The 25,633-nt window shown below is 37.7% G+C and overlaps 1 protein-coding gene across 1 annotated transcript in view; it reads left to right on the top strand.

Annotated features, from left to right (window-relative positions):
* Nucleotides 1-25,633, top strand: part of LOC113047039 (SH3 and multiple ankyrin repeat domains protein 1-like) — a 109,704-nt gene that overhangs the window by 28,398 nt on the left and 55,673 nt on the right. Inside the window, 1 exon segment of the mRNA XM_026208284.1 lies at nucleotides 7,577-8,128. Within this exon segment, the coding sequence (XP_026064069.1) occupies nucleotides 7,628-8,128 (501 nt within the window). The 5' untranslated portion in view covers nucleotides 7,577-7,627.

The raw sequence follows: 25,633 nt of genomic DNA, 5'->3' as shown, positions 1-25,633 counted from the left end.
GGTTCGAATAAATATGGTTGTGAAAAAAATTCAACATTGTCTGTTGATATATCAAAATCGTCTTCCATTGTGATTTCCTTAAATACCTGTTTTATGTGAGTCACAGACAAGAATGGTTTGACCTAAAGATTTTAAAATGGAAACTACTTCGGAAACAAAGAGACCTACATCTTGGATGCCCTTGAGGTAAGCTAAAACATACCAAAATTTATTTTGAAAGTTAACTATGTAAATAGCCTCAATTGCTATTTACACATAGAGCAAATAGCTGCTGCCTTTCTTTAAAGGTGAATAGAATGCATTGATAAAATATTTTAAATTGTTTTCTGATGTCCCCTTTAAATGAAAATGAGCTATTGCTCCTGCCTCCCTTTTTCAGAAGAGTACAGAGCTTCAAAAGCTCATGCTTTCGGGCATACCACCGGCGTTACGGTTTAACTGGTGGTGACCGTGTTACTGATCTCACATTTGCTTCCAAATTAAATTTTTATTTACAATCATTCTGGTAGCACGTGAAGGCAGCATTAGTGAAAACAGTCAGAGACAATGGTAGCTTTAGCAACATTAGCCTTACAGAGAGCCAAGAAGCTCTTTTGGAAAACAAAATATGAGTTGTGATGCTTACTTTGTCTGTAGTCTGGATGTTTGTAGTGTTGGTATCAATCCCTCTTTAAGAAGCAATCTTTCAACAACTCTAGCTCTAAACTGACCCTCATTTGTGAGGCAGTTCAGCTTAAAATGTTAGCACAAAGTATAGCTCGTTTCCGTTTTTCCTGGGACATTCCTTTGAAAATAACATTTAATTACAGTGTCATATGGAGACTCCTGTGTTCGTTGGTGCATCCCAACATACGACACTTTTGACGGCTCCAACAGCTATAGCAATAAATCAGTAATGGCGGACTGCTGTTTCTTACTCAAGCCTATGTTTATCCTAGTAAGGCAGAGAGAGTCACAAATGGGCAGGACTTTCCCCAAGTATGGCGTCATAGTAGTGAGAAACCTGGAACTGCTCATGTGGAGAGACTGTTTATGATTTACTGGGATTATAAAACAATGGGTGGTTGGATTTTTACCATTATAGGCTGGTTGTTTTCACACACTGTGGCCACACAATTGTTTTCAAACACCCTCTAAAAGAGATTATAAATGCAGCACTCTTTGCTGGCATTCTGCCATGCCAAACCATGCACACCGCAGCCACTTACTTCAGTTAAAAATAACAGTGTTCTGTGAATGTTAATGCTTTAAAAAAAAAATTATCGGGGAGTGTGTATGTTGGGATTTCATACATTTCATGGAAATAAAGTAACGTAACTAAAAATGCAACTAATTTCTAATTACCTTTGAAATAAAGTAATCAGAACTTTTAAAAGGAGTGATTTGTTATCAATAATTTGATTAAATTTTCAGAGTTACTTGCCCAACTGGTTACTTGTCCACGCCCGCCTTGTTTAAACACACGTCACTGTGTGGGGACCATTTGCATAACACCGGCCAAATGTATATGAAAAGAAAGAAGGTGTAACTTTTATTCTTGTTGTAGTATTGTTTTTGCTGCGCCGCCATGTTGTGGAGATGCTGTGTGTTTTATTGTGAAAGTGAAACTACTTTATTTGGCCTTGCAAAAGAGGACACATTTAGAAATCAGTGGTTAAGTTGTATTTACAATACCCAAATATGTGTATGCACCAAATATGTGTGCAGCACATTTTACGGAGGACTGTATCCTGAACTTAGGAGAGTGGCCTACAATGCCGGTGTCTGTTTCTATAAAGTGGGACAATTCCAACTTTGCAAGGACTGTCTGGCGCTTCTGACTAACAGTCTTTAAGTACATTTTCTTATGTAAAGAATTTGCCACTGATGATTCAAACAGAGTTTTGAGCAGTGTAGAGTAGCGCCTGTTGTTTGTCATTTCTCCAATCACAGGTGCAGACATGCTTTTATGTTTATACGGCCCACAACGCATTGCACCGCGTAAAAGGACAGTATTAGTCATTATAATAAGAAATTATGTCCCTTCTGGATGCAACAAATGCCTTGTTTGTAATGGGTTTTATTGGTTTTGTCTCGTCATGCTGGGGGTTGGCATCATCACATTAATTTTATGGGTCTATTAGTGCTTCCAGCTATTTTTAGCTGTACAAAAAATCTTTTTTTGCGGATTGATATTGCAAACTGGTGTGTCTTACCATATTATTTTAATGTACAACCCTCTACATTGCGAGTAAATCACTCACATATGAGACTAAATTATGCCAAACGCACACAAGCTGATTAATATTCATGAATCTATCAGCTTGTTAGTTTTATATCATTCCCATTATTAGAATTCTAAGTATTATTATTATTATTATTATTAATAATAATATTATCTTATCAGTATCGTTGTTAGTTTTGCCCCATTTAATTTTTTTATACAGCACCACCAGACCAGTTAAATGACTAATATGCATTCATATATGGTTTTATATGGTGGGAAGTCGTGGCCTAATGGTTAGAGGGTTGGACTCCTAATCGAAGGGTTGTGAGTTCTAGTCTCGGGCCGGATGGAATTGTGGGTGGGGGTAGTGCATGAACAGCTCTCTCTCCACCTTCAATACCACGGCTTAGGTGCCCTTGAGCAAGGCATCAAACCCCCAACTGCTCCCCGGGTGCCGCAGCATAAATGGCTGCCCACTGCTCTGGGTGCGTGCGTGTGTGTGTGTGTCTGCATTTCGGATGGGTTAAATGCAGAGCACAAATTCTGAGTGTGGGTCACCATACTTGGCTGAATGTCACTTCACTTTCTTCTTAATTTTAATGACTAACGTCTTACTCTATCATTAAATAATACTTGATTATCATATAACACACACACATCCATATGTGGTATATCAGTCTGGCGAGTTTACTAGCCAGAATTGTAAAAAAAATGTACTAGCCAAAATTTACTAGCCAATGGGTATTCAATTGCAAAGGTGTCCCGTAGAGGGTTAAATTATCAGTTACAGACACACTGGTTTGTAGTGCAAATAATTTTACTGTTTACTGCACCCTGTAAATCTTCTCGTTATTTCCCTACAGCAGTTTACAAACCGGAAATCTCACACATTCATTCTCACACAAAAACTTATTTGGATACTAGTGTAAAAAATATCACGCAAGCGTGCTGTTGGTCTTAACATTGACTAAAAGGTATACACTGCCACTTTGCATTGCAAGTGCCTTTTCAGACTACATAAATAGCATAAAAATCATTCACGCTCAGCAAATTGAATCATGCTCATGCAGAAGCACACATAGACCTCTGAGAAAATAAAAGGCAATCTGTGTTGTAAATGCAGTGCACACACACACACGAGCTGACTTCTCTGTTCATAAACACATTTAAGCTTTAAATGACTGATGATCAACAACCTGAGGGTCAGAGTATTACACTGAACTTGAAGGGAACTCCTTAAGCCAGTACTAAGATACTCTTTCAGGAAGCCTAGCTGTCTCCCTGAATCTCTGTGGGGCACTTCACAACAAATCCACAGGCTCACAGCTATTATGATTTGTGTGCTTTGCTGAAGATGCAAATTGGGTGTAATTGTATTTGGCACATTGTCAACTTTGATAGCGCCTCTCTCTGTATATTTTACACAGTGTTTTTTTAATTGAATGACTGAAATTCTTCATGCAGCTAAGATGTTCTAGGGCTATTTTCCTATTGTTTTGAATAGTTTGCTTCTGTGCTGAGGATATGGGCATATGAAACAAAGAAATTATGTTGCAGTACCCTCAGGATCTGCTTCTGAATTAAGTGTCTGCAGAGACATTAACACCAGCTGCCCTCCAGCTTCCTTTACAGAGTCAATAACCCTGGTGGCGGTCAAGCAATGATGTCTTGTTCAGTGCTTCTTCAATTGCTTCCTATCTTGCCAAGGTATAAAATAGTCTTTTTTATGAAAGTTCAGTTAAGTTGATGGCAGACATGGACAATTGAGGATCTGCAGTGCAATATATGGCATAAATGAGAGATAAAAAAAAAGAAACTGGTTGATAATTGCTGGTAATTTAATTAAAGTTGTCAGGTATTAAGAGTAGTATCTCTATGGCAGAGGTTTTCAAGCAGATGTCTGGGTAGCCCAGGGTGCCAAAAGGGAATCCTGGGAGTCTGTGAAAAATTGTAGAGAAAAAAAAATAGCAAAATGTCCTTTTGTGGCTGTGAAAGTAACGTGCAATTTAGATATTAATGAAATGTGTTAAATCGTAATGATTTTGTATTTTTACTTTCATATTCAGTAAATTGAATTACTAAAATAGCATTTCACTATTTTATTCTGCTTTCTCTAGACATTACATTATGAGATAATTGCAATTATTTTATTGTTTTTCTTTAACAAAAAAAAAAAAAAAAGAAAGAAAGAAAATCTGTGTTTTTTCTTCCACAAAACTGAATGCAGATTTGTTGAAATCCTATCTGGAATTTTTATTTTTCTAAAATTGTAATATAAATGGCTTCATATCATGTCATGTCACATCAGGGATAATCATATGAGTGGTTTTGACATCAAAAAGTTTGAAAACCCCTGGTTCTGTGTATAGAGACAGATTTGATTTTATGGGTAATAAGTGAACACTTTCGGATACGACAGCTGATTGGCACCAGAACAAGACACATTGTCATAAGATATCCTCCACATCTAAAGTGTGAGTGCAGCATCTGATCCACACAGCAGCTGGGTGTGAGTGGCACTACAGAGAAGTATTTGGTTCCCTCTGCTAAACACAAGTGATCCTATTTTGAAGAGATCTATTTGAAGGACAGACACTCAGTGCCTTAGAGTGCTGGGCTACAGTGGCTTTGTTACTGATCTGGGACATATGAGAAGTTACAACACTGTGTCGAGTGCTGTTTGCGGCGTGTGTGGCAAGAGTCCAGTCTGTGCTGTAATACAAGAGGTGCACGGGTTTGTGTTTGTAGCGACAGAGCCGGTAGACACCAAACATCTTCTTTCTACTGTAATACAAGCAGTGCATGGGTGTCTGTACATTGACAGTTCACTCACGTCATAGTGTGTATGTTTTGCATAAGGGCAAGTGGGACATGAGGGGTAGCTGGTAATCTGAATGAGAATTGGCTTCTTGCCAAGGGGCCATTCCCAAGGAGACTGTTCTGCATTGATAACTAGCTAGGCTTGTGCAGTGGAATTGGAACATAATGCTGATGCCTTGACAATTTGATCTGTTCTTAAAGGGATACTCCACCCCCAAATAAAAATGTTGGCATTAATCATTCACCCCCATGTTATTCCAAACTCATAACTGCTTGGATTGTCCTGAACACAATTTAAGATATTTTGTTAAAAGTAAATTACATTGTCAAGGTCCAGAAAAGTATGACAGCATCATCAGAATAGTCCATCTGCCTTCAGTGGTTCAACCATAACGTTATGAAGTGACGAGAATGCTTTTTGTATGCCAAGAAAACTAAAATAATGACTTTATTTAACAATTCCACATCACCGTAGCATCATTTTGAAGAACAACTGCAAGGTTGCGAAATTGTTGAATACAGTCTTTATTTTTATTTTCTTTGCATACAAAAAGTATTCTTGTCGCTTCATAACGTTACAGTTGAACCACTGAAGGCAGATGGACTATTCAAATGATGTCTTTCATACTTTTCTGGACCTTGACAGTGTAATTTACTTTGCAGTCAATGGGACAGTCACAAGCCTTTCATCTAAAATATCTTAAATTTTGTTCCGAAGATGAACTAAGCTTTTACGGGTTTAGAACGACATGGGGGTAAGTGATTAATGACAACATTTTAATTTTGGTGTGGAGTATCCTTTTAAAGGAATAGTTCACCAAAAATGTATATACTGTATGACTGTTTTAATCTGAACACAAAATAAGACAATTCAATGAATATCCAGTTTGGTGAATTCAATATATTGATGGGGTGTCATGATTCACTTTCATGCTTAATGAGGCACCCAAGAGCATTAGAAAAAAAAAAGTTAATGCGGCTCACTGATCATTATCTAAATGCTCCTCTCTTGGTGAAAAAAATAAAAATAATTAAGCAATATATGATTATATATAAACAGTGCCTTTTTGAAAGTATTTATACCCCTTTTTTCAGATTTTGTTATGTTGCTGTCTTACGTTAAACTGCTTTAAATTACTTTTTATTCCACATCAATCTACACTCAAAACACCATACTAACAAAGCAAAAAACTGAATTATCGCAACTATGTAAACGTAATAAAATACAAAACTGAAATAAGTACAATGCATAAGTATTCAAACCCTTAACTCAGCTTTTAGCTGATGCACCTTAACAGTCTTAAGTGTTTTTGGGTATGATGTAACAAGCATTTGGCAATTATCTGCCATTCTTCTCTTCACCTCTCAAGTTCTGTTGGGTTGGATGGGGGCAGATGCTTTTCTTCTACTCTGACGAGTCCCTCAGTCTCTGTCACTGAAAAACAGCCCCGCAGCATGAGGCTGCTACCAGCACACTTTACGTTTGGGATGGTGCTGTGCAGGTGATGAGCAGAGCTGGGTTACTTCAAACAAGATGCCTGAAACTGTCTTGAAACAAGCTCTCTGAGCTCTACAGACAGTTTTCTTGGACCCCAGGGCTTTGTTTTTGCTCTGATTTGTATTTTCAGCTGTTAGACTTTTTATTAAGATGTGGGTTCCTTGTCAAATCATACCCATTCAATCGAATTTGCCACAGGTTAACTTCAATTGAAGTGTAATAACATCTACAAGCAATATGAATGCTCTCGAGCTAAAATATAAGTGTCCCAGATAAGGGTATGAATACTTTAGAAATGGAATCATTTAAGTTTTTTATTTTTAATAAATTGCAAAGATATTAAACCCTGTTTTTTGCTTTACCATTATGGTTTATGGATATATATGTATTGGTGTTACATGAGTGCAATATTTATAACAAAACCAATCTGGATATAACTGTAAAAAAGTAATACAATATTTCAGCCAATAAATCAGAAATATATAGCTGGTTTTAAATGTGTTACTTAAAGTCTTTTTATTTATTTTTTAGCTGGACTGAATTGTAAAGGTGGCACACATAATGATGATGGTGATGTAATTTTTTATTTTGTGGAGAACAATTGCATTAAGTGACTTAACAGATGTAAAAAAAAAAATAACATTTGTAAACATGCACTTCACTGAAGTCCCATGCTATGAGCTCCATGTTTTCGAGACACTGTGTCAAGTTAAGAGAAGTTCATCTTGATTCATTTCCATTCCCGTTGGTTCATTCATTTCTCAAACGTAATGCTAGAGGCCTGAGATGCTTGAAAACCAGTGAGACACGTCGCGACTGTAAAAACGTCACTCTAGTGTGCATTTAAAAATGGCACAAATGCACGATCACGTCTTGCATGAACGGCCTGCTGTGACTTGGTGCGAGCTGCTAAGTGATGGAGCGATGTGGGATTGTTGGTTCTTTTATATTCTCTCGAACTCCTACTTCTGTTCTCTCAGTCTGCTCTCTCCTCCTCTCATCATCCACCTCTCGCTATTTCTCATGCTTACACTCCTCTTCTCTTTTCACAGTGTGTCTCTGGGGATGATGCCGTTGCCACTGGTGCCACTCTCCCTGTCGCCATGACGATGCCGCTCAGCCCCCTCTCCAGCGACGAGGAGCAGCAAAGGATGCTGGGAAACAGTAAACACCTTTATCCAGGGGCGGAAGAGGAAGAAGAAGAGGAGGAAGAGGAAGAAGAGGAAATGGATGATGATGGCGTGGACGAAGAAGGCGAGGAGGAGAATGGAGAGCTGGAGTTGGATGATGAAGAGGACGTGGATGATGAAAATGACATCAGGCGAGGACCAGGGCGTTTGAGAGGAGGCAGGGAAGAGGGGCACAGGCAAAAAGGCACAATGGCTGGACGACTTCCAGGAGACAGACCGCTACGACCCGGCAACCCGGGCCACACGGCCAACCCGTATTCGTCCAACCCTGGACCCACCCACCAAGCGCCAGCTAATCAGCAGCAGCCACAACAGCAGCGGAAGCTACGAGAGCGAAGCTCAAGCAACACCCCCGATGACACACCCATAGCTATGATGGTCTTTCGAATTGGCATTCCTGATATCAAACAGACGGTTAGTCTCACACACACACACGCACACAAAAACCCACACCTGTTTTCTAATTACCCACTCATACACTATGCAACATCCGTCTTTTGCTAGCCATGCCTGGTTGAGCCCACAGCATACATATTAACCAGACAGTCAGAGCACCGCCAAACACCGTTCCAAGAATCAATTAAGCGTATACTGGGAGTGATACAAGTTTATGACAAGTATATGAATCTAAAAAAGAAGGCAAAAATGAATTTCACAGACTTGGAAAAGCTGTTCTCAAGTGCTCAATGTCATCTCAAAAAGTCTGGCGCATGTGCTCTGCTATGACATGTCAGAACTAGCTTTTCTAGACACCTCTTGGTCAAAACACATGACCTCTGCTGCACAAAAGACCTGCTGTGCTTACACTTTCTTCCCAAACAGTACCGTATACATATATAAAATGTGAATAGACTTTAAAATAGATCCCAGAGCGCTGCATGCTGCCAGTAAGTGTGCCACACACCGAACAAACACACACTGAGTGCTGCGGTTGCCACCACGAAACAGAAGTGTCATTAGCACTTTCAATAAGTTTGTTTACATGCACAAAGTTGGGTTTTAGTTTTTTTACTGTCTGGACAAGTTGAGGCTAGTTGCCGAAAGTCAGAGCAGATTTGAGTTGACAGGTTCCATAGAAAATGAGAATGGGTAACACTTTCTATCTTAATACTATCGATCAGTTGTGGGCCCTGTGTTTCACCTGGTTGCCTGTTGACGGCAATATTGTTCAAAAAGTTGCCCAGTGTATCATCAGCCTGATTCCATCCAGTCGGAGGATATCAAACATGTTGATATTTTCAGTCGAAAAACTTAACTAGTTATTTATAAAAGATATGCCGATGACGCAACCAAGTTAACAATTGTTAAATGACAGATCCAGTTCAGTTAACCATTTGTTTTGTTTGTATAATTTACAATATCAATATGGTAGTAATTTGTACTGGCATTTAAACGTTAAACTTTACTTATATTTACTACAGTTATAACAAATGTTTGGTAATGTAAATAAAAACCGTTAACACTCCGACTTGAATTTTTGAACAAGATAGCAAAGCTGCGCGCATAGGATTGTGGGTAATTTGAGAGCGCGAAGGATACACATATGCATCCTTTCCTGTATATGGCATATTCTTTAAACGAAGGACTCAGTCCTTGGTTGAAATTCCGAGGATCCTCGACATTGGAACAGTCCTTCGACGGATGTCGATGACGGAGCATCCTCGAAATACTGGCTTCCGAGGATCCTTCCTTGACATTGAGAAACACCTCATGTCAATGGGAACACTGTTCATGCATGGAGCTCACTTTTAATGAGCTGATTATCTGAATCAGTTGTGTTAACAAAGAGAGACATACAAAATATGCAGAGCAGGGGGTCGTGACGACTGCAATTGAGAACCGCTGTTATAATATTTCACCATTGTCTTTAATTGATCAAATAAATGCAACCTGGATGAGCATAAGATACTTCTTTTAAAAATATCTTACTTATCACAAACTTTAAAATGGTAGCATATATGTAGTTAGTTTCTCAGTGATCCAACATTACATTCAGATCGGTTGTTTCCATCAGAACTAAATCCACTGATTCACTACTGAATACTTGATCAGAAGCATCACATTTCTCAAAAGCATTGTGAGATAAGTTGATTGTAGAGACCATTGGTGGTAATGGTTCTATAATCTACTTGGACTTACACTGCCTCAACACTTAGTTGTTATAGGTTCTATTGTCTCATGTGTCGCATCGCGCTGCTCGAGCCCGGTGTAGATACTGTTACGACGCTTTTGGGAAACGCAGCCCTTGTCACTTTAAGTATTCAAGATTTGGTATTGTCAGAAAGAGTTTCAAATAAATCACTGACATGTCCAGTTACTTTGAACATTTATACTATACAATATTTAACACTTCTCTTGATATGGTATATGGTTTTACTGGATTCTGATTGCTCAGGAATCTATATTTAAATATGGGCTGACGCTGGCTGGATCTGCTGAAATTGCCCTCCAGCATATGCTTATACGGTCTGTGTGCGCTTGCATGAGTGTGTGTGCATGCATGTGTGTGTAAGTAGATTTTATCCTGACTTCTCCTCCATACAGATGTGCAAACGTTGGCATTTTTTTTCCCCAGATAAAGCAAAAAGAAAGATCGAGAGAGAGAGTGAGAGAGAGCAAATTGAAGAAAAAAAAACAAAAAAAAACAAAACAAGGGAATGTAAGTACAGGGACTTCAGTTAAATATCCAATTGGCAAAAATCATTCCCCCAAAAAAATCCTGTTTACAACTGTATGTCTTTCAAATAGAAACAGACTCAAGGTGACCTCAACGGTTTAAGATAGAGAGAAAAGGTGGGATAAAAAGATTTGGGCTTAAATTTGCCCAGTAAAATGCATGTGATGTTGTGCAAGTGAAGCTCTTTTTCACAAGACGGGTGAAGAAGATCATTGATTTGAGGAAATCACCACTGCTGTGATCTCTTTATTGTACACCACAAATTAAAGCAGGACCTTTTAATTAAAGTCACTGTGAACATGTTTGCCGAAGGGGATTCAAACAATGGCGCTGCTTTCTCCCAGACCAGAAACACACGACAGCATCTAGTACTCTACAGTATGGTTCTAGTTGTGCTTCATTCCTTTGAATGACAGTACTGAGGTTTACTTTCCCATCATGCTCCCTGGACCGTCCTATAGCTGTGGGCAGTTGCAGGAGATTAATGATTCATGAGTCATATGATTATGCTCGATAATTGAATTAAAAGACTTAGGCCCAGAGTGTTCTTTCAGTGGAAGTCAAACTGAAGGCAGTTTTGCTGCCTCGCTGCCCAGTTGACCAGATACTCAAGAAGCCTTATATTACACTGCTTTATATTATTTTTTTCCCCCATCAATCTACACTCCATACACCATACTGACAAACCAAAAACAGAATTGTCACAACTTCGTAAATTTATTAAAAATAAAAAACGGAAATAAGTACATTGCTGAACTAAACTATTTCGCTGAAGAATCTTAACAGTCTTAAGTCTTTTTTGTTTTAATGAGACAAGCTTTGCACATCAGTATTTGGTAATTATCTTCCATTCTTCACCTCTCAAGCTCTGTCAGGTTGGATGGGGTCAGATAATAGAAATATTTGACTGGGTTCAATCCCAGGCTCTGGCTGGGTCACTCAAGGACATTCACAGAGTTGTCTATAAGCCACTTTTGCTGTGTTTAGGGTCATTGTCCTGCTGGAAGTTAAACCTTTGGCCCAGTCTGAGCTTCTGAATGCTCTGGACTAGGTTTACATTAAGACTGTCTCTATATTTTGCTGCACTGAGCTTTTCTTCTACTCTGACGAGTCCCTCAGTCTCTGTCACTGAAAAACAGCCCCGCAGCATGAGGCTGCCACCAGCACACTTTACTTTTGGGATGGTGCTGTGCAGGTGATGAGCAGAGCTGGTTTCCTTCAAACATGATGTTTAGAATTGAGGTTCATCAGACAGAAAATCTTGTTTCTCAGAGTCTGAGGGTCCTATAGGTGGTTTTTAGTATTTTATCCAAGTGTGTTTTCATGTGTCTTAACTGAAGAGAGGATTGAGTTTGGCCACACTGCCATAAAGCCCAGATCTGTGGAGTGTTGCAGAGATGTTTGTCCTTCTGTATATTTCTCCTATCTCCACATATGATAATTGAGCTCAACTAGAATGACCATCAGGTTCTTGGTCTCCACACTAAGCAAAGCTCTTCTCCATCAGTTGCTCAGTTCGGCCAGAAGTCCAGCTCTAGGAAGAGTTCTAGTTCTAGTTCTAGTTCTAGTTCTAGTTCTAGTTCTAGTTGTTTCAAACTTCTTCCTTTAAGGGTAACAGAGACCACATGCTTCTGTCACCTTTCAATGAAGCAGAATTTTCTTCTGAGCTCTTCCACAGATGTGTGATTTGAGCTCTACAGGCAGTTCTTTTGACCTCAGGGCTTGGTTTTTGCTCTTATATGCATTATCAGCTGTTAGACCTTTTATTAAGGCGTGTGTGCCTTTCCAAATCATACCCATGCAGCTGAATTTGCCAAAGGTTAACTTCACTTGAAGTGTAGTAACATCTTTAAGCAATATGAATGTTCCTGAGCTAAATTTCAACTGTCCCAGGTTTAATTTTAATTTGTAATACATTTTTTTGCTTTACCATTGTGGTGTATGGAGTGCAGACTGATGTGGAAACAAGTAATTTAAAGCAGTTTAACATAAGGCAGCAACAAAACAAAACATGTAAAAATTTAGTTTTATGAATAAATTCACAAGGCACTGTATACTAGTATTTATTAATATATTGAATTGTATTTTGTTTATATTTTTAGTGTTCATTTTAATGTAAATTTTTTTGTAATTCTATGTGCTTTTGTTATTAAATTTTTTTTTATTAGTTTTTAGTATTTTTATTGTTTTTAAATATTACTAAAAGGTTTTTATTGTAAATTTTGTAACTCATTTTTATATCAGTTTTAGTAATAATCTGGGAGTAATATTTATATTTTGTTATATTGTATTTCAGTTTTACTTAGATTACCAAAACTTTTTAATAGTTTTAGTTAATAAGATCAAGGCAAGGTTTATTTATATATCACATTTCATACACAATGGCAATTGAAAGTGCTTTACATAAAAGGAAGTAAAATATTCATTCAAATAATAATGATAATAAGGACTACAATAAAAACAAGGAATTTAAAAAAAGTAATGTGCTCATTAACACAAACAAGCATTCTCAAGCTTTGTTCAACCTCTTGCCCGCTAAGTGGAAATCCCCCCAAAATACCTAACTATTCCACCACTTCACCCCCTACTTACCTTGACCATCATAAACCAAACAAATAGAACTCAGAGGTCCAACTTTCAGCAAGCTTGTCTTTCTTTGCCCACATTCTCTTTACCTTCATAGTACTTACTTTAAACTTCTGTTTAAACTTTTAAAATGAATTAAAACAGTTATACATAGAATACAATACAATCAGTGTGGACGTACAGTAGCACAGTGCTTATTCAAGAGAGTTGGAGAGTCCAGCATTTTCTCCATTTTCTGTGATAAGCATAGATGCGGAGATGCTGCAGAGAGGGATAATGTGCTTGGTGAGCGGGGCTCTGACTCTGGTGATTCCAGTGGCTGGAATATGTTGTCCTGGCTTCCCTGGCTGTTCCCTGGCCAGCAAGAAAATCGTCCTTGGGTGCTGAGTTTTAGAGCTGTGGTAGTATCTCACAGTCTGTCTATGATGAGATGTGGACAGGGTTCAGCCGGCGTTTTGTCCGTGAGCAGTGCTTGTTTTGGCTGCGTGCTGGTATCAGTGTCCTTGTGGGATGTGTCAACCACATGATGACTCAAAAGTTGATATGAAGTCCTGTGGTCATACACACACACAGCTTGTCCAGGTGTGTGTGTGCCATTCAGGTTGAGTAGTTTGGTACACACTGAAGGATGAAAGTGGGAGAAATAGATATTATTCATTAGCACTGTTGCACCAAGTTTGTTTGGGTAGAGGCCATCCAGTTTAAACAGTTGTCTATGGCCCCAGAAAAGTTTGAAGTTGTCGATGAAGTTGACTCCTTTTATACTGCAGCCCAGACAACCATAAAAACATCACCAAAAAAAAAGTTATCCTTGCTGGGAGTGGTCCACTGATGAATAGGGGTGTCAAAATTGCTCAAAAATGACGTTCAAATATTCCCTCTAAAAAACACACGAATATTCAAACTATTCGAACATCTGGTTGCGCATGTTGTCAATGACGCGCTGCACGCGCATTATGTCAATAACAGGACAAAATAATTCAAAGAGACATAACTACTTGTATAGGTAGTCTATTTAAGTTTAAACATATGCAACAAAGTATTACCTACACAAAAACAAGGAAAACAACTAATGTAGACTGCAGACCTCACGCTCACATTCTCTGCGCATAATGGTTTAAATTAACAAACTAATTTTTGTGCAAGCAATTTAAGGTCGCCACTGTTGTCCCAAATATAGCAGGCTTCATTCAGTGATTGAAACAAATATTATTAATATTAATTGAAGTTTTACAGCATATAGAACTGACATTGAATGCTCCGAGCGAGCTGTGCTGTGGTAAACATGGAACTTTTCCTTGACATGAAACTATAAATAATCAAACCTCGGATCCATTGCTTGCCAGAACTTCCCGAAGCGTGCCCCATCCGCGATACTGTTTGGTCTCATGTCCTTACAAATGAATTAAATTATTTTATCCGTTATGGCCTCTTGTCGTGTTGCAGACAAAGAGCTTGCGGCGGGCGATGCAAAGTAACGTTAAGTGTCAAGACATGACTGTTTAGCTGGAGTTCCACACATTATGCCATGCTCATTTGGGTGCACATTTTTGAGATGTGAACTCATGTTGCTAGTGGTCGAATGGTATGCTAACTGTATCTTAAATAGCTTGCATACAACTTTATCTCGCGGGTCAACAATTTTACCTCACTTTCTCTGCTGCGGTCGAGTTGGGCTCTGCACTTGCTGGCATCTTCCATGAAGACGCGTCAACTTTCAGCAGTGATGCTGTGCCAGACAGTGCAACTCCTGTGACCTGCCCCTGAACCCTCAGGCACGCTAGCGCGCCCACTCGCAAAGCAGACAACTTTACTCTACTACCGCAGGCTTTTTTTTACACTTTTCACAATTCGAATATTAATTTTCACCTTCGAAATTAGTTTTTTTGTAACTATTCGCATACATATTCGAATTTAGAATATTCGTTGACAGCCCTACTGATGATTGACTGAACTTCTTCTAAGTGTTTCAAGGAGTTCAGTGAAATCCTTGTTAAGGGGTTCTGACTGCTCTTTCCAGATATCATTCTTCCCCACATGGATGATGATTTGATTTGCAGTCTTGTGCTTCATTAGAATGTTCCGAAATTCCTGGTTTACATCAGAGACGGTTGATTGAGGAAAGCAGCATGTAGTTGTAGTCCTGCTCAGTGTTGGGAACCACTTTCAAAAAGTAATTCATTACTATTACTAGTTACATCATCAATATTGTATTTAAATTACTTTACTAATTACTCTGTCTGAAAAGTAACTTAATTATTTAAATCTCTAATTAGGCTAGGTCTTAAAATCCCTATTAAACTCATATTCTTTCAGTTAGAGTTAAACATGTAATAGTCCAGCCTTTAAGCTTTAAAACATCGGTAATACTTAAACATTTTTATAAAACATTTGAGCTTCTTTGGTTAAAAAATAGAAATACTCTGAATAACAACATATCTGAACAACAAAAAAGCTTAAGAGAAGTTAAACAAAACATTTCAGTTTGGCAAGAAAAGCCCAAATAGACTAACTAGTAAAAACTTTGAATGGACAGGACGCCTCTGAAGTTAGTGATAATGTCAGTTCATTTCTATATAACGTTAGCTATAATTTATTCCCTGTTTGAATAACCATGGAAAGGAAACGTTATAGAGCCTAAATATACATTTCTAATGTTTTTATAAAATTGTAATCACGTTCAATACAAATTCAGTCCCATTAAACATATTTAATTAGCTGTTGCCTAAAGAGATGTTTTTATGAGATGGTTTTATGATGTTTAAAACATTTGGCTGCTTTTAGCCTTAGCCTGGAGTTGGTTCACCTTACACTTATGACCTCGCTTTAGTTTCATATTACATAATCAGATGAGATTCATTTTTTTTTTTTGAATTTCTTCATTTAAAATTAGACACTTCAAGCTCAGATACAGGAAAGACTGTACCTCGCTTTAGTTTCATACAGATTAGATAATCAGAGAATATTCTTTTTTCAATTTGAATTCATTAAAAAGTAGACACAGGCTTTCTATAGAAATATTTCTCATGTCTTCATGTCCTGGGGCCGGCTACACTCGGAGCTGAATGCCGCTGTCTGCTCAATCTTAAACGCCTGTTAGTAGCGATGTTAGCTGCTGGCTGATAAGATCCATGTTCAGTCGCATTTGGGGTTTCCTCACCCACATTCATTAATGCTTCAAATCTTCTGTGTCACAGCCGTATCTGGGGTAGAGAATGCTACCACAAAAATATGAGATACTAGTGACAATCTGATGTCCCGAGTGTTTTGGAAGTCCAGCAAGTAACTGTTTCAAGAACCACAATCCTTTGTAGAAGTTTGTGGCAGTTCATGCAACAAGAAGAGGCATTTTCTTTATCATCTGTTTGAATGTAGGCAGCAGTGTTTTCCTGTCTCTGGAATGTAAGCCCCTGGCTAGCATTATTCCATTCTTGTAAAGTTTTTAGTTTTAGTGTTTCTGCACTAAATATGTTGTTTTAAAAATCTGGGTAAAGTACATAAACGGAGCAAAGAGCAGTAAGCAATATCGTCTGGACAGTAGCAAAGCCGGAATTAAATAAACACCAATTTATATAAAATGTAAATAGTTACTGTGAGCTGTTTGAAATAACCAAGCAAATATTTAGAGACTTTCTGTCACGATACACTGCTGGAAGGAATCAGGGATAAATGAAACTGTCCTTTATTAAATACAACACACACACTTGAAAGCCAAAGAAAGACACAGAATCAAACTAAATACATGACTTAAAGAGGGAGGAACACAGAATGACTAATTAAGAGACATTAAGAACAGGAAATGACCAAATAAGGGCACATGAGGGAGAAACTGGGTCACTGGGAGCACGTGGGGAGCAAAACACAACAAAGACAGTCCAATCCTGACACATTCTAGCTAATTTATAATTTAAATATATATATATATTTTTTTTTCTAGGGGGAAAAACAATCTGGTTATCTATGAATTAATGGACCCACTTTATATTAAGTGGCCTTAACTACTATGCACTTACATTTTAATTAATAATTTAGTACAATGTACTTATTGTGTACATACATGTTTTTACATTGTACTTATATTTAAAAAATGTAATTACATCTGTATTTAATTAAACTTTTATTAATTATTTATCAAACTTACCCATACCTCCAACCCTCTCCCTAACCTTACCCCTATCCCACCTCAATAGCAGCAAAAGTGTTTTACAATACAATATGAACACAATAAGTACAATTATTTTTTATGTAAGTACATAGTAGTTAAGGCCACCTAATATAAAGTGGGACTGAATTAATTTAATTAAACTAGGTCGGAAAACATTTTTATTCTTGCAACCAACTGGCAAACCACACGCATAGGATCATGGGATATCTGCATTCAAATATTGAGCAGATGGAGGCATTCTATTAGAATGGATGATACTCAAACAATGCATTTGGACATGCCCAATGAGGGAGCATATTCAAGGTTTCGGCAATTTCTTTGTTATTTTCTCTTTTTATTCTTAGTGTTTGTAAAAACTGAACTGTATCTGCTCTTGCTTTTTTACTCTTCCAATGCGGCATTGCATAATTAATGTAGGGGTGCATATGTCTATTAGTGTGCATGTGTTTGTGAGGAGGATGTTTATGTATGTTTGTGTGCAAGTGGAAGAGAGAGACAATGAGTGGTATTTTCTATTTCCAGTTATCTGAAGCTGCTTATTTAGTCCAACAAGCCACTAGCAAATTGTAATTAGTGTAAGATTGGTGGATAGATGAAACAAGATGGCAGTGAAACACCTGGAGGTGATCTGAGCTGCATCGAAACACTCTGCCAAACATTTTTCTTGTGATTTTAGCCCATCTGCAACACCTGCCTGTGCAAAAATGATACATGAGTCAAATGCTGCAATACAGCGATTGAATTCATGATGTATTGGGTTCTAAAATTAGAACTAACTTTTAACAGTAATTTTGAGTAACATAATTTAAATCATATTAATCTTCTTTTATTGATGTTATTGTGAATGTTTAATCCATGTATGTAATTTTTTTTGTATTTGTTTTGAACTTGTAATTATTCATCAAAATATCATAACCCAGTTTTCCAATAAAATGTCACTCTTCTTTCTGATGATGTATGGCAGTCTTCTCCAAACATTTAGTCTGCTAAAAGTCTAAGCCATTGCCTACAGTTGCCCTCACATTCAGATCCAGTCCAGAAACCAATGGATGGAACAAAGTCATTTCCCAACTTTTTTCTTTTTTCAATAATTAATTTCACTTGGACATACGTCACAATATGAAATAAAAGATCTGTTGTTATTTCAGTTACATTGCTAATTAGTCATTAAAACATTAAAGAAGGCAGTCAGGTGCAGAAAGCTGTTAGTGTTATTTTATTAAAAATACCTATAATAAGGTTCGTCTGACTTTGAGATTCTCTTTCATGTCTTTCTCTCCTATGTCTTCATGATTTCTCTTTTGCCTCAAACCATGTTCTTTTATGAGTCTCTCAGTTTTTTTTTCTGTGGAGTAATGTGTCCGTATAATCCCAGTACATTAGGCTTGCTCTACATACCAGCTAATTCACCCTCAATAAACTGCAATTGCTCGTTAATTGTGGTTTAATGAGTTTGGGGAGAGACAGGATGTGCACAAGCACAACTGAGCAAATGTAGGGCCGCGGGAATGCCCATTCACCCCGTAATGCACTAAATGCTTTTGGACACAGATTTGCCATCAGACATCAAGCAGTGACCCAAAATAGAACTAGAATTGTTTATAGTACAAAATGTACTTGAAGTCAAACATCAAAATGTATTAGTATTATCCCAAAATTCATAGGAACTGTATGCAGTGATCGAAATAGTGAAACAGATGTGTTTGGAGTGTTGGGCGCTGAACCCTGAGGGGGATCAGGGCATTATCAGAGCGACCCCACATCTCACATTCATTAACCACAGAGTCTGCCTGCAGCTCTATGAACCAGCGATCACTGAGAGAGAGTGAGAGTGAGAGACGTGGAAAGAGGATAGGACAAGTCAGGGAGGGAAAGTATTGTAAAGTGAAAAAAAACTAACTGTCTTTAACAGTATTTTAGCTATTTATCTTAAAGGGGTCAACTGAGAAATCAAAATTCCCTTGATCTTTTGATATATATATATATATATATATATATATATATATATATATATATATATATATATATATATATATACACACACACATATACAGTCAGGTCCATAAATATTGGGACATCGTAACAATTCTAATCTTTTTGGCTCGATACACCACCACAATGGACTTGAAATTAAACTTTGCAGTCAATTACAGCCTGAAGTCTGGAACGCATAGACATCACCAGACGCTGGGTTGCATGCTCAATCCGATTCAGGTCAGGTGATTGACTTGGCCTTTGCATAACATTCCACTTCTTTCCCTTAAAAAACTCTTTGGTTGCTTTCGCGGTATGCTTCGGGTCATTGTCCATCTGCACTGTGAAGCGCCGTCCAATGAGTTCTGAAGCATTTGGCTGAATATGAGCAGATAATATTGCCCGAAACACTTCAGAATTCATCCTAATGCTTTTGTCAGCAGCCACATCATCAATAAATACAAGAGAACCAGTTCTATTGGCAGCCATACATGCCCACGCCATGGCACTACCACCACCATGCTTCACGGATAAGGTGGTATGCTTTGGATCATGAGCAGTTCCTTTCCTTCTCCATGCTCTTCTCTTCCCATCACTCTGGTACAAGTTGATCTTGGTCTCATCTGTCCATAGGATGTTGTTCCAGAACTGTGAAGGCTTATTTAGATGTTGTTTGGCAAACTCTAATCCGGCCTTCCTGTTTTTGAGTCTCACCAATGGTTCACATCTTGTGGTGAACCCTCTGTATTCACTCTGGTGAAGTCTTCTCTTGATTGTTGACTTTGACACACATACACCTACCTCCTGGAGAGTGTTCTTGATCTGTCCAACTGTTGTGAAGGGGGTTTTCTTCACCAGGGAAAGAATTCTTCGGTCATCCACCACAGTTGTTTTCCGTGGTCTTCCGGGTCTTTTGGAGTTGCTGAGCTCACCGGTGCATTCTTTCTTTTTAAGAATGTTCCAAACGGTTGATTTGGCCAGACCTAATGTTTTTGCTATCTCTCTGATCGGTTTATTTTGTTTCTTCAGCCTTATGATGGCTTTCTTCACTGATAGTGACAGCTATCTCATATTGAGAGTTGACAGCAACGGATTCCAAATGCAAATATCACATTTGAAATTAACTCTGGACCTTTTATCTGCTTCTTGTAAATGGGATAATGAGGGAATAACACACACCTGGCCAAGGAACAGCTGAGCAGCCAATTGTCCCATTACTTTTGGTCCCTTAAAAAGTGGGAGGCACATATACAAACTGTTGTAATTCCTACACCATTCACCTGATTTGGATGTAAATACCCTCAAATTAAAGCTGCAAGTCTGCAGTTAAAGCACATCTTGTTCGTTTCATTTCAAATCCATTGTTGTGGTTTATTGAGCCAAAAAGATTAGAATTGTGTCCATGTCCCAAAATTAATGGACCTGACTGTATATATAAGAAGTCATGTGCTATAAAAAATATTCTGTATGTTTCAGAACTCAAAACTTTCTCTTTTGTCTAAAACAGCTTATATTGAAGCCAATCTGCTAACAGATTGTTGAATCTGATTGCCACTTTATGATGTAACAATGTAGTAAACATCACTTACGCAGAAGAAGATCATCACCTTCTTCTAAATCACTGCCTGTTTAGCCCTGACCACCAATACACACATGTAGTAAAGGTCTATTCATAAACTAAACAATAAACTTAATTTGATCAACTTTATTTTTCACAATTCAACAGAAATGTCTCACCACACAAGTGAGAGTAATAATTTTTATTACGTGATCATTATTGCTGTGTATGTTATGACACATCGTTTCATATGTACTGAGTATTTATGTGTTTTTTTCCCCCCGTAAATCATAGCAGTGTCCATCTATGAGGAAAGCACGCTGTCAAACATACACAACTATTAGCCAATCATAGCAGTGGGCATTTACTTCCAAGTCTACAATCTGGCACACTTATCAAACAGAACATTCTGATGAGGGGCTCGAAACAGGACAGAAAATAGTCTATTACTTATAAATTATGATGTATTTCAATGTAGAAATCTGGTAGAAAATGGACCTCAAAGAACAGTACAAAATAATGAAAAAAGGCAGTTTGTGACCCTTTTAATGTTTTTATAGAGGTGTCTTCTGCTCACTAAGGCTGCATTTATTTAATCAAAAAATACAATAAAAACAGAAATATTGCAAAATAGTTACTACAATTTCAAATAACCTTTATTTTTATTTTATATGATTTCATAACTGAATTTTCAGCATCATTACTCCGGTCTTCAGTGTCACATGACTTCTGAGAAATCTTTCTAATTTGCTGATGTGGCATTCAGTAAACATTCCTTTATTATTATCAGTGTTAAAAACAGCTTCATACATATTTTTTTTTTTTTTTTTGGAAACCATGATGCATTTTTTTTTTTTCAGAAATCTTAATAAATAGAGTTTTAAAGAACCACATTTAAATGAAAATGTAAAAAACTATATGCTTTTAAAAAACTATATGCCAATGAGAGAAAAAAAATTTTTCCAGCGGAAGAGGAAGATGGTTAAAAAAGATAGGTATGTGTAATTGTGAAGACTAGATGGGACGGGAGTGGTCATGAAGATGGCAGTGATAGAAAGAGAGAGAGATAGAGGAGTAGGAGGAGGCAGTGAATGTTATTTCCCTATAGATCTCATTAAACTCTACTAATCCCCTCTGCACTTGCCCTGCAGAAACGGGCCTGAGGGAGCTGCTAGAATGAGAGAGAAACACTACCAGTCAAACACAAGTAAACACTTTAGTAAGACTACACCACATAATGCTCGCATTATATATATATATATGACAGTTTCAAATTGCAGTAATTATTTACTTTTTTATCAATGGGTTACATTTTTGAGCATATTTTCATGCTCATTTATTGAAATAGTGGTCTTTCCATGATTGGCTCAGTTACTTCCTGTCTGTTACTTAAAATATCATAGAATAAAGTCACAGAAAATAAAGTCACAATTATACGTTTCTATGTCCTTATTGAACACACCATGTAAACATTCACTGACTTTAAGATGAGTTGTTGGTCTGAACTGCCCAGCCTTTAAAAACAATATATAAAGTTTTTAGAAGCGGGGTGATGCAACAAGGCAATAAACCAAAACATAGGAGTATATTAGCAACAGAATGACTTCGACAGAAGAATACATGCCTTGTGGAGATTCACTCCAGACATCCCAAGCATATTACAGAGCTGAAACAGTTTTGTAAGGAATAATAGTGCAGAGTTCCCCCTGAATTCCTGTAGGTCTGATTTGCAAACATTTGGTGATTTAATTTACTGACAAAAGTGTTATTAATCCAACTATTCAGATTATTTTTCCACCCTGCACTGTAAATCTTTACATGTTTCTTCTGCACAATCTAACTTTGCTGCAGCCTGGAATTGAACTGCTGGCTTCGTCTGGTAAAAGGAGAACTGCCCCCCCGACTGAGCCTGGTTTCTCCCAAGGTTTTTCCTCCATTCTGTCACCGATGGAGTTTTGGTTCCTTGCCGCTGTCGCCTCTGGCTTGCTTATCGATATCGTTGACTTGATTGGAAATGATTCCACTGATACCATTTAAACTGAACTGAGCTGAATGATGACATCACTGATTTCAGTGATGAACTGCATTTAAATGTCATTTTGCAATTTTGACACAATGTTTTCCTAATTAATGTTTTTCAGATGTTTTGATGCAATCTTTTTTGTTTAAAGCGCTATGAATAAAGGTGACTTGACTTGACTTGCAGAAAGACATGAAAACACATACATTTTTGTTTGTTATTTAATCAAACGATGTCCAATGTTGATGAGATCAAACTGTATAAACCCCTCACACCCTTATTGTCTGGTCTCATCTACATGTAGGGACGTACTGATATCACTTTTGTTTTCTTTTCAAAACAAGTCTGATACCGATGCTTTCATTTTTGGTTTTTACCGATACCTGTATTTTCACAGCATTTTTTTTTATACAAATATTGGGTACGGAGAAAAAATAATAATGATAAGAAGAACAATCATGTTAGTTGGCTTCAGTTAGCAAACAGATATTTCCTCCAGTTATTTCCACACTTAATTATACCTGATAAAATGTATTGTATATGCTTTTGTTTCTTTCACTGTTGATTTAAATGGTGCATTAGAGCTGCTCCATTGTAGCAGCTCAATACTTTAATGCAGGGAACCACTCCTTCTACATTATACGAGTACGCCCATGCTATTTTGTTGATGTAATTTGCGTCACAAAAAAAAAAAACACTTCCAGCCTAGTGCATTTCACACAGTCTGCTAGTTTCACTATTGTTGTAATTGTGTATGCTTGATGTTTAAAATGTTGTTTATAGTGAATGCCCCTAAAATTTTGTTTGTTTTATATTTACAATTTAGTTTTAATCCAAATGCATGCACTAATGTAGCGTACAGCAATCAAGATCTTGCAACAGAAGTGCTTGCTCTCGGACTCTCTCTTGCTCTTGTTCTCACTCTCTCTCTCTCGCTCAGAGATGTATAAAGTACTAGAGAACCATACTTGAGTAAAAGTACAAGTGCTCTATCAAAAAAGTGACTTGAGTAGAAGTAGAAGTGCTCTTTAAGCACCACACTTAAGTAGAAGTACTAAAGTATTAACATTTTTTGTACTTAAGTATTGCAAGTAGTCTATTTTAAAATTTACTACTCAATTACTGAAAGTAAAAGTAGAAGTATTGTGTTATGTAGCTATTAAAGAAAGTAGTCAAAAGTTTGAACATATTGTTTGTACCATTTCAAATGTTTAACCTAAAGGACAATCACAATTCCTTTGACTGTAACTTCTTGTAAACAAAAAACGGTTACTAGGGTTAGTTAGCCCAATTTGCAAAATGATGTCATTAATAACTTACCCTCATGTTGTTTCAAACCCATAAGACATCAGAGGGTCATTTAGAATTATTTGAAGCATCGAAAATACATTTTGGTCCAAAAATAGCAAAAACTATGACTTTATTCAGCATTGTCTTCTCTTCCGTGTCTGTTTTAAGACAGTTAAAAACAAAGCAGTTTGTGATATCTGGTTCGCGAACGAATCATTCGATGTAACCGGATCTTTTTGAAACAGTCCGCCAAATCGAACTGAATCGTTTTAAACAGTTTGCGTCTCCAATACGCATTAATCCACAGATGAATTAAGACGTTAACTTGTTTAATGTGTCTGACACTCCCTCGGAGTTAAAACAAACCAATATCCCGGAGTAATTCATTGACTCAAACAGTACACTGACTGAACTGCTGTGAAGAGAGAACTGAAGATGAACACCGAGCCGAGCCAGATAATGACTCGTTCACGAGTCAAGAACCTTTTGTGTCAGACGCGTCTGTTTTCCAAACCAACTGTTTTCTTTTGGTGATTGATTCTGAACTGATTCTGTGTTATTGTTATGAGCCCATGTGCAGTCAACGCCAATGACGCCATTGCATCGAGCGCAAAAGAATCGGTGAACTGTTTTCTTCAACTGGTTTATTGAATCGAACTGTCAGAAAGAACTAACGTTACTGGTCATCCGAAAACCGATGCAACCGGTTCTTGACTCGTGAACGAGTCATTATCTGGCTCGGCTCGGTGTTCATCTCTCTCTTCACAGCAGTTCATTCAGCACGCGCAGTGTCGCTTGATTCGCTCAGTGCCAGCTTCATCAAACCTGCCATCTACAGTTCTGGCAGTGGTTTGTAATGGAATTATTCGTAACATTATTATAATTGTAACGAGTAACGATGCCGCACATAAAAAAATATCGGAGTAAAAGTATTAAACTCAGCGAAAATATGTACCGAAGTAAAAGTGGAAGTAGGAGAAAAAAATAATACTCTAGAAAAGTACAGATACCGCCTTTTAGTACTTAAGTACAGTAGTGAAGTAGTTCTACTTCGTTACTATACATCTCTGCTCTCGCTCGCTCACTCTCCTCACCGTCAAATAACTTTAATAACCTGTACACTGTTTTGTTTGCTTTCTTTTGACATATCCGCCTGAACTACAAACTTTCCAGTGATGTCTGTGTGAGATATTCACTCGACAAGCTTGTGCAGCTGCGCGGCCGCGTGCTCAATCTACTCAGCGCTCTCTGCTTATCAGCTCGTGCGGTGCACATCCGCTATACAGGCATGAATATTTTATGTTTAACATTATATTAATTACTTACATGTACTTCATAGACATCCTTAATCTCTGATAACTTCATTCTACTCTCTGTTGTTCTGTTGTCAGTGTTGCTTTTTCTGGATACAGCTCTGTTCACACGCTGTGTAGTATCGACTTTTGGTATCGGGGCATTTTTATGAGTATACGTACAGGCGCACAGTATTGGGCCCGATACCGATACCAGTATTGGTGCATCCCTATCTACATGTAATTCATCTGTCTTCAGTCATGTTCATCAGTGTTTCCTGGAAGGAAAAAGGACAGGTTACTATTAGGATCAAGCTAAGTTGGCTTACCTGTATCTCACCAGCTAATGTGATACTC

Source organism: Carassius auratus, chromosome 28, assembly GCF_003368295.1.
Source record: "Carassius auratus strain Wakin chromosome 28, ASM336829v1, whole genome shotgun sequence".
Classification (NCBI taxonomy): domain Eukaryota; kingdom Metazoa; phylum Chordata; class Actinopteri; order Cypriniformes; family Cyprinidae; genus Carassius; species Carassius auratus.
This window is presented reverse-complemented; position numbering and strand designations above follow the sequence as displayed.